Below are 10,573 nucleotides of genomic sequence, written 5' to 3'. Positions count from 1 at the left end.
TTTCCGGCTCGGTAACAAACACGCCTCCATGGAACAGCTTTATGGTATACATTGTCTTACCATCACCTGTAACAACCATTAATCAATCAATAACACTAAAAAATAGAAAATTTTGCAAACAAATTAACCACTGATCACTTACTATACAAGTCATCGGGCTCACAATATTCACTTTTAGGCCTAGTAATGTATGAACCAACCTCCATTTCTACTTCCATACCACTAATCGACCGATAATTGATTATCGATTGAAGACCCGAGCAAGAAATTACGGGGAGACAGGGAGTTACGGAGCACGACGGCATAAGTTCGACTTAACTTATGTGCCAAATCGGAGGAGGTAAACTTTTAACAAGGATTTGTGAACAAAAAGACGGCCTTGCCCTTGTAGCTAACATGTCAACTCACGGTCAACTGGCGGCCGAAGACAGAGTGAGCCAGCCAAAAAACAACAATCGCACAAAATGCGCAAATTTAGAATGGGACTTACAGAGTGCTCGTCCATCACCGGGACAAACCATAATTTTCTCTCAAAAATTCAATATATTTTACGTTAAATATCTCATATACGTTACTATACTAACTATATTATATTTGATTACTATGCTAACTATATTATATTTGATTACCATATATATGAAGATTTTATTACTATATGTGAAATAAGATAAATGAAAGAAAAACAAAATTAAAATCTTGCCTTAACAACACATTTATTTATTTTAGATATAAGATAAAAGATGTGACAAATGACACACCTAACCTTACAAAAAAATAAAAAAATAAAAAAATAAAAAATAATTAGATTTTAAGTTGACATATATTATATTACAAATTATAGGTTTATAGAAATCCCCCTTACAAATTTAATTTACCCCCATATTATTATTTTACTCAGCAGTCAGTCCACCACCACCACCAGCTCCGGCTGGCTCACACCTCCGTCAGCCACCCACCTCAAACCACCATCACCATCAGCCACATCGTCAAAACCTAAATTCTCTAACTCAAAAGTTTCACGGTTTGTGTCTGTTTTAGGGTTTTTTTTAATTGTTTCAATATATAATATAGTGTGTGTTGTTTTGTTTGTGTGTTTTATAAATATATAACGATTTCAGTTTCATGTTATTTTGAATTAGTTTAATTAGTTAATTAATTAGGATTATTGTAATTTTACCTAAATTAGGTATTTGTATTAATTGTTTGATATGGCCTAATAGCAAATTAATCTGTTTAACACACTGTTTATGATGAAAATACTCGGTTCGGTACCGGTATTGTAGGCAAAAACCAAAATTTAGTGAATAGCGGTTAGGTACTTGTACCCGGTACCATTTGCTCATCCCTATTTGCATAGATTTATGCTCTTACAACCTGAGATTGTTTTATTTATCAAAGACGCCAGACGCACTCAAGGCGCATGGGCCTTGGGCCTAGGCGGAAAAAAGTGAGGGCCTAAGAAAGAAAACACACTTAAATAAAAAAAATTAAAATATATTAATATTATGTATTAGAAAAATATCACTTTTCTTCATATGAAGTAAACGAAAGCTATTGTATAATATAAATCGAATTAGTACCGAAAGTTCTAAAAGAGTCAAGATGTAATTCCCAAACGTGAATAACAAAATGTTCAAAGTAAAGTGCCAAAAGTTCATACATCGTTAAGAAGATGCCGCCGTATGCATTGACTCATCACCACCACTTGAGTTTTTCGCTTTATAGTATAATATCTTTTTCATCAGTTATGATTGTTTGCTAAAATTGCTTTTCTATATGTTTCATGCTCGTTATTTTGTTCCAATATGGAACCTATCGGATTATCCAGTTTGTCATTGTTTTGCACTTCCGCATGTGTTTTAAGTTCATTGCTGAGATGTTTGTTATGGTACAATGCAGTTTTTTTTGGCCTTGTGAACTGTAATTCATAACAGTCAATCAAGGGGGTGGTGTTGGTATGGCAGATGGGAAGGGGTTCTTTTGGGTGGATGATGCTAATGATCAGACACTGAGTCCTGTGAAGCATAGGCGAAAGAAGCCAAAGAAGTTGGAGTTTGTTGGGTGGGGTTCCAAGTCATTAATTGAATTTCTACAATCGATTGGCAAAGACACCGGTGAAAAAATCTCTCAGTATGACGTGGCGACCATAATTAATGAATATGTGCATACTTACAACCTTTTAAACCCTCTTAAAAAGAAACGGGTTGTTTGTGACGAGAGGCTTCGTTTGCTTTTCAGTAAGAATACAGTTCCCAGAAATAAAATACACGAACTGCTGAATATACATTTTGCTGAGAACAATGATTCCTCTGAAGATGATGATGATGATTTTTATAATTCAGAAGATTATGAGGATGCTAACTTAAAATACAAGAAGCATAAACTTTCTAGTTTAGAGAAAACTGGTCAAAAGAAGAAAGACCAAGCTCGGTTAAGCCGTTTTGCAGCTATTATACCCGATAATATAAAGCTTTTGTATTTAAAAAGGAGTTTAGTTGAAGAGCTTGTTAAGCACCCCGAGAGCTTTGAAGGGAAGTTGTTAGGTAGCTACATTAGGATTAAGTCTGATCCTATGGATTTCTCACAGAAGAACTCTCATCAGCTGCATCCAGTTACAGGTGCATTGAAGTTTTTATTTTTACTGTTATCCCATTCTTTTTATATAGTCTGCCTGACGGGTGTGGCTCAGGCTCGGTTTGTTTACAAACCAAGCCGAGCCATCTCGACTTGTTTGTCTTAACGGGCTGAATGTTGAGCCCAAGCTCTGCTCTCGTGGTTTGTGAGCCAACTCATCTATTCTTTAATAAAAGTTACACATATTGATGTATATAAAAAGAAAAATAGTATTTTAAGCATACACATAATGCATAATTAATGAACTACAAAATTTATAATTTTTATATATTAAAATTTGGGCTTAAACTTAAATAGGCCAGATAAATGAGCCTAATGAGTGGTCCAACAAGCCAAGCTTACTTTGGCTCGTTTACAAACCAAGCTGGCTCAATTCCGCTTGTTTGACATTCAAGCCATTTTGAGCAAGCTTTTTTGAGCGTTATTCGAACGAGTTACAAGTCACTGCCTTTTTGAACAACCCTAAAAGTACATACAGGTTGAAAGTTGCCAGGAGGGAACTTTTTAATGCATACAATTTCTTAATTTTTGTATTTAACGAGCTAGATTGTTTTTGTTATGATATATTTTTTATAATGATATCTAATGCTATAATTTTTATAATTTTTTTTAAATGGACAAAGAAGTGTTTTGAGGTCAACCTAACAAGCACCATGCTAAATTTTGACTCATTTTAACATTATCCCGTTTAGGACTTTTTCCCAGCATACCAATCTTACCGTCTCTATTAACGTACCTTCATATTTATAGTTAAAACATCTATTGTTTAATCATAACCTATTATTAATACAAGGAAAGTTATCAAAATCGTAATTGGCAATTTATTATTTGGTATCGTGAACTCGTGAAGTTGTAATCATTTTGATAGCTATAAACCTTTTATTTTCTTGGATCAGTCCTTATTCTTGTTGTGGGCTATCTGTTATTTTGCAGGGGTGAAGAATGAACCTGGAAATGGGGGTGTGCATGAAGTTCTCCTTCAGGTTCCAAACATGGCTAAAGACATATCTATACACATGCTGTCGGATGATAACTTCTCGAAGGTAACTTACATAGTCAATGGCACTTGCAGTTTTTCATCATTTAAAAAATCAGTATAGAATTATGTGTTTTTCTAGAATAATTTATAAACCTTTCAAATTATGCTGTCTGGCTAGAATATGTATGTGGGCGTTAAATTGTTTTATAGCAGTTATAGTTTAAGCATTTTCCTGTAATTCAAAAGCGAACGGATATGATACAGCTTTGTATGTGGGCGTAGATGGAATGAAAAGTTATTACATTCTTTTGAAGGAAACAATCTAAGAGATTACACACACACATATATATCATATATGTACTCATTATGATGCTTGTAGAACAAGTGGAGGCGGTGATATGCAGAATACTTTATTTTATGTGGGATCTTAAAATTAAATGGCCTATTTATGTTTGAGTCCATGTTGAAAGTAAACAAGCAATTCAACCAAACTCATACTTGAAAATAAGAGTCAAAACATAGCTTGCTTGATCTTTGAAGGAAAAGCTAAGATCATATTCGGTTTGTTTTCAAACCAAACAAAATAGTGAAAGAGATGATGTTTGTTGGCTATGGCTTCTACAAATACTGTATGACTACATATATATGCGATTTTTGAACATTTGATTTCAACTCGTCAGTAATTAGCATAGTTCACGGTTCACCTCATGAGTGTTATAAAGCTATCATAGTTTTTTAGTTAACCATTCATAGCTAATAACTGATGGTTGTTTCTTTTCATATATTTAGTTACTTTTATTCCATAACTAGATAATGTACATTACAAGTATATTTTGTATCAACTATATTCTTGACTAGGTGTTTACCATATACTAATCCGATGCACATTTTTGCTATTGCCATTTCTCTCGCAGGAAGAAGTTGAGGATTTGTGTCAAAGGGTTAAGGACAGGTTACTTAAAAGGCCTACCGTTGTAAGTTTCTATCTTATTTAAAATGTTACTTACCAAGATGACTGCTTTTATGATCTTTAAATTTTTTTCATAATTCATTAGCTCTTTTTGGTGATCTTGGTATGTTGGTAGGTAGAGTTTGAACAGAAGGCTCAAATCTTGCACGAAGACATAACAAACCATGTAAGCAATGCTCGCTATGGCCCATCAGAACATATGATTCTATATACCATAATAAATAAATTAATGCATAAACACGACTCAAGCTTCATATATGTAACAGTATCATCTTGTTATTCTTTTACTTACAGTGGATTCCTAGGGAACTTGACCATCTACAAAACCTCATAGACCGAGCTAATGAAAAAGGATGGCGCAAAGAATATCCTTTTTATCAAAATAATCAACATTGTATTTGGTAACCATGAGAACCCATTAGATAAAACTCGCGGGTCTAATACCCTGCTAAGTGCTAACCAGTGGGAACCAGGAAAGTTAACATTAATTATCAATTCTCAAAATAGCTAAGATAATAGTTATGCAAAAGAACGCATATGTCCTACTAGATGTATAAAATAATAATCCAATTATTCAATAAAACAATAATTAAAACAAAATAATATATTGATGCTTGATAAACCTTTACTCGCTCGAGTTCTTACGCTATTTGAGTATCTGGAAAGAAGAAAATGGCTGCAAACACCATCCGAGAAATCAAAGCTGTTAAGCGAGGTTCCAAAGGTGACTGCAGATTTATTAGAATCAGAAGCCACACCACAAGATCAAGAACATGATATAGAGCAGCGCGATACTTCACCAATCTTAGTTCATGGTTCAGAAGCTGCAGGTATGTACACGCATTTGATTACAAAGCATCGTCTTATTTTTAAATAAAATTAGATTGATATCGTAATAGCATTGCTTTCTTATCATATTTGGACCTAATGATAAGAAAAAACGGTTGTAACTAATGGATAACAAGCTGATTGTTACACATTTGGACCACTAGTTTTAGGTCCAAATGTGTAACAATCAGTTAATCATTAAATAGCAAAAAAAGTCCCAAACCGAAACCAAAATAACCAAACCGTAACTGGAATAACCGACGTAACCAAATCTAAATCTCCTAACTCAATAAAAAACCGACATCTGGTTTTATGGTTTTCAAAAATCATTTTTTTGGTTCAGTTTCGGTTTTGCTTTCAAATCGAGGGAAAAAAACGGTTTTAAGTAAATTATAAGAAATTAATAAATGGTGTATACCAAAAGTTTTAGGTTCTAATATGCAATAGTCAATTAGTCATTAATTAACAAAAGAATTTTGTCCCAAAGTTTGCAGCCCAAATTAATTATTTTGGACCGTTTTTTTCTTTTCAGCCCAAAATTATCAAGTCCAAATGGCTAAAACGAAAAAATTGAAACCGAGCCCATCGTGAAAATAAAAAAAAACGAGATTTTGGCTCGATTGTAGACTAAAACTGACCCATTTTAATAGAATGGACAAAACAAGGTCCCAAATCAGGTTTGACCCATCTGTCAATTTTACACCTCTAATGTTTTATTATTTATTTTATATACAGAGGATGAGGTGATAGTTCTTAATGGAGTTGTTGAACGCAAAGCAGAGCCAACAAAGAAAGCGGGCTCAGAAGAACACTTAACAAGCTTCCAGTGGGTGGAAACCGTGCAGATGCCCAAAACCATAAGTTTTGGTCCAACTGTTGACTCCAAAACCATAAGTTTTGGTCAAACAGTTGACTTAATCAAAACAAAGAATACGGGTTCTGGAGAACACCTAACAAGCTTCCAGTGGGTGGAAACCGTGCAGATGCCCAAGTCTCAAAGCTCAGGTCAAACAGTTGACTTTAGCAAAATATCAAATGTGATTGATCTATGCGACGACAATGCAGAGGAAACACACAAAGAGCAGGTGGTTGAAAAAACACATGTGCAAGAAGACGAGTATGAATTCAGTCACCCAAAATGGCTCTACCGGGACCCACAAGGTCAGATTCAAGGACCATTTTCACAGGTTGACTTGAAATGCTGGAGTGATGCGGGCTATTTCATGTCTGATTTTAAGGTATGGAAAGAAGGCCAAACACCCGAGTCTGCTGTCTTGCTGACCGATGTGCTTTCTAGCAATCACAGCAAATAGGATTTGTTGATTTTGATTTTAGCAGTTAGCGATTTATGTTATGTTTTGTGGGATTCTTTTAATTTAGTTAGGTTTTTTTAATTTACTTTGATCATAGTTTGCTTTAAAAATTTTTAGTGTTTATGTAATAAGATGGATATACATCCAGAAAACCTAGAACACATGTTTACTCATTTCATTTCTGGCAAGTCTTTATGCTGTTGTCAATTCATAAACCTATGTTAGAAACCCTTTAAAGTTTAAACTTTTATTTAAAAGTTTAGGATTTATAGAAATATTCAAGTTTTATAAAATAGCTATTATAGACGGGGGTCTCACTGTAACCAGCATCTCTGTGCTCTGAGATAGAGATGTGTTTACCTACATCCCATCCTAGATCCTACTAATATGCGTGGGATTTATAGCATAGTTATAAATTAGCTATAATATTATTTTGTAACAACTAATACTTGTGCCTAAAACTAGACGTGCACAAATCGGGTTCAACTGGAAAACCCGAACCGGTTCGAAACCGGTTTTTTCACACCGGGTTGTAAAATGGAACCGGTTCCAATCAAGAACCGGTTCGGTTCCCGACCCGAACCGATGCCCAGATATGCTAACTTTTAAGAACGGGGTAGGGTATGAACCGGAACCGGTTTTTACGTAAAAACCGGTTCCACCGGTTTTTTTTTAAATTTAAATATTATAGCCGTTAGGAACCGGTTCCAACGGCTATGTAGCCGTTTTTGACCGTTGGAACCGGTTTTTTAACTTCAAATAGGTTATTTTTATACTATAAATAGCAAGGTTTGTTTGTGTACTTGTTAAACCAATTCCAAAACTATAAAACACACTCCAAACCACAATTAACCTTAAACCAACAACAAATGACAACTAATGATGACGTTGTTATGGTGATCGAAACAACAAGATGCCCCGATGTTTGGGTTCATTACGATTTGTGTCTTATGACCGACTCACATGAGTTGGCACGTTGCAAATATTGCTCGAAGTTTCTTAAAGCAGGGTCCAACTCGACATTACGAAAACATACGAATAAGTATTGTCGAGAGAAAAGAAGGTTGGAAGCTAAAAAAACAGAAGTGGGAGAGTCGTCCGGCTCTACAACCCAAAAATAAGTATTCCCGGATTAAAACGACGGACTTTGTTTTTTATGTTTTAGTTGTTATGTTTAGTATCGTTTATGTTTTAATAATGTTTGTAATAGTTATTTTTTAAATAAATAAAATGTTCGTCGTTATTAAAAAAGTAACAAAAATTAATCATGCGTAACAAAAGTAATTATAATAAAAAAATCAAAACTAAATATTAGTTGAACAAGTTACAAATAATTTTACCAAAACAAATAATTACAACTCTTCTTCGTCTTCATTCTCGTCTTCACCCTCGTCTTCGTTATCGGAAGAAACCCCGTCCACCGCCTCCTCATCATGAATATGACGCTCTATTGGTATTTCGTCTTCAAAGTTCGCCTTGTGTTGTACACGATCCACCGCATCCAAATGGTCCTTTAGGCAAATGCAAACCTCTAGAGACTCGGGAGTTAGTTTTGTTCTTCGCATAGATAACACCCTCCCACTAAGAGAAAAAACCGATTCGGAAGCAACCGTTGAGGCTTGTACGGCAAGCAAATCACGAGCCAGGGCGGATAGAATGGGAAATTCGTTTTGTTTACCTTTCCACCAAGCCAACAAATCAATATTGCGAATTTCGTCGACCGTTGCGCCCTCAACATAGTTTGCTCCACTATATCGACCAAGTTCGCTACTTGGTGTGTTTCCTCTTTGCCTCTTAGATGCCGATTCACGAATCCCATTCATCAAGTTTATAAGTGGGTCATTGCACGGCCTACTAGTTGTTTTTTTCACAAAAGATGATCTCGTGCTTGGACCATACATTTGAAAATAATGGTCATAAAGGTCTTGAAGGTTTTTGTTGAACTTGTCCTTCGCTTCCGTCGACAACTTCGGGTCAATCTCGTGCATACCTAAGTTGTCGAATATTTCCTCAATCGTTGTTTCAACCCCATTAACATTCCAATAGGGGTTTAATGCGGCGGCACAAGTAAAGACCGGCGGTATGTTTTCAAAATATTTTATGAACTTTTCTTTCATCACCGCAACAATATTTTCGAAGAGTTTGTTCTTCTCCGCAAAGCTTTTAAAAACACAAGACATATAGTACAATTCTTGCAAAACCCAACAACTAGTAGGGTAATAGACTCCCGATAATTTTGTTGTTGACTTTTTGAACACGTCAAGATACTCCAACAAATAACCGACTTGGACCCAAACACTTTCCGGAAACATATCGGCCTCGCGTTCTTCAACAAGATTGTTATGAAAAGCTTGTAAAGTTTGGCGTTGGGCAAAAGCACACTTTAACATATGACAAGTTGAGTTCCAACGGGTTGGAACGTCCCAATTCGGCCCCAAATACTTTCTTTCAACCGACTTGCAATAGTTCTTATATTCAAGATGTCTTCTTTTACCACTTTTGAAGACATCTTGTAACATAAGTCTAAAGTATTTTAAATCATCACAAATGTTTTCATTGTCAAGACCTATTTGAACAACCAAGTTGATGATATGTGCAACACATCGGACATGAAAAAAATCCCCGAAACAAGGTGGTGAATATTTAATGATAAATTTTTCAGCCGCCTTAGTATTGTTTGAAGCGTTGTCAAACGAAATCGAAAATATTTTATTTCTCAAGTTGTAAGTCGTTATAACTTCATCAAGTAATTCAAACAATTTTTCGGCGGTATGTGGGAACGGGAAGTTTTCAAAAGCGATGGTGCGTTTCATCAATTGCCATGTCACCGGATCAACCCAATGAGCGGTGACACATATGTATGATTCGGGCAACCCGTGTGGTGCCGACCAAACATCGGTAGTTAAACTAACCATGGCTTCTAAAGAATGAAAAGACTCGATTAACTCTTTTTTAGCACACTCCCACAACCTGATACAATGACGTCTTAAGGTAGTACGACTTACATGAGTGTATCTCGGTTGTAGAGTTTCGCGAATCAACGACGTCAACTCCGGGTCATCAAAGTGGTTAAACGGCAAACCTCGTTGAATAACGAACTTTGCCATTCTATCTTGAACTTGAGTCGTGTTGTAACGAAATAGTGTACCATCTTTACCCAAGTCAATTTGATCGATCGTGCCAATCCCTTTCAACGCCTTGCAATATGGCTTCTCGATGTGCTTTCTCAAAGTAGAGTTGTAATCGTGCTTTAATATTAAACCACATAGTTTGCAACGAGCCTTTTGATAACCTTCGTCATCCACAATCAAATCCCAATTCTTCCATATGTCTTGGTTGCGGTTATGGTTGACTACCGTAACAACCCTTGGGTCCTCCGTAACAGGAACGGGGGCAACAAAAGCACTCTTCTTAGCCTTCTTGTTAGTTTTTTTTATGGGTGCCATAATAATATTTAGTTGGATGGTCGGGTAAAGGAACGGGTTTGCTAAAGGAGTAGTATTTTAGTTTGTTTTTGAGTTTAGTGGTGAAACAAGTGGTGGAAACAAGTTATATATAGGTTTGGGCATCAAAAACCGGTTCCAACGGCTATATTACCGTTGGAACCGGTTCCAACGGATCTATTGTCTCAAAAACCGGTTCCAACGGCTATATTACCGTTGGAACCGGTTCCAACGGCTAATTGGTGTCTAAAAAACCGGTTCCAACGGCTATATTACCGTTGGAACCGGTTCCAACGGCTAGTTTGACTTTTGTTTGACCCTTCAAAAAAAACCCGTCGGAACCGGTTTTTCCAGGTACGAACCGAACCGGTTCCAATTAAGAACCAGGTAGGAACCGGGTTGGAAC

The 10,573-nt window shown here is 35.9% G+C and overlaps 1 protein-coding gene across 1 annotated transcript; it reads left to right on the top strand.

Moving 5' to 3' along the window:
* Positions 1-1,511: 1,511 nt before the first annotated feature.
* LOC143564346 (uncharacterized protein At5g08430-like) lies at positions 1,512-6,913 on the top strand. Its single transcript, XM_077051652.1, has 7 exons — positions 1,512-2,618; positions 3,568-3,677; positions 4,528-4,587; positions 4,699-4,749; positions 4,878-4,948; positions 5,229-5,413; positions 6,147-6,913. The coding sequence occupies exons 1-7, from the start codon at positions 1,958-1,960 to the stop codon at positions 6,722-6,724; spliced, it is 1,716 nt and encodes a 571-aa protein (XP_076907767.1). The 5' UTR covers positions 1,512-1,957; the 3' UTR covers positions 6,725-6,913.
* Positions 6,914-10,573: the final 3,660 nt, after the last annotated feature.

This window comes from Bidens hawaiensis, unplaced genomic scaffold (assembly GCF_021521415.1).
Source record: "Bidens hawaiensis isolate Kalapana, Puna unplaced genomic scaffold, B.hawaiensis_p1.1 tig00021989_1, whole genome shotgun sequence".
Lineage (NCBI taxonomy): Eukaryota > Viridiplantae > Streptophyta > Magnoliopsida > Asterales > Asteraceae > Bidens > Bidens hawaiensis.
The sequence above is the reverse complement of the archived record's forward strand: the minus strand, read 5'-3'. Positions and strand labels throughout refer to the sequence as shown.

Bases quoted from the DNA above. Each gene is read 5' to 3' on its own strand.
- LOC143564346 (XM_077051652.1), top strand. From the start codon at position 1,958: ATGGCAGATGGGAAGGGGTTCTTTTGGGTGGATGATGCTAATGATCAG. The intron at 4,588-4,698 runs GTAAGTTTCTAT...GTATGTTGGTAG, and splicing joins TACTTAAAAGGCCTACCGTT to GTAGAGTTTGAACAGAAGGC. The intron at 4,750-4,877 runs GTAAGCAATGCT...TTTTACTTACAG, and splicing joins ACGAAGACATAACAAACCAT to TGGATTCCTAGGGAACTTGA.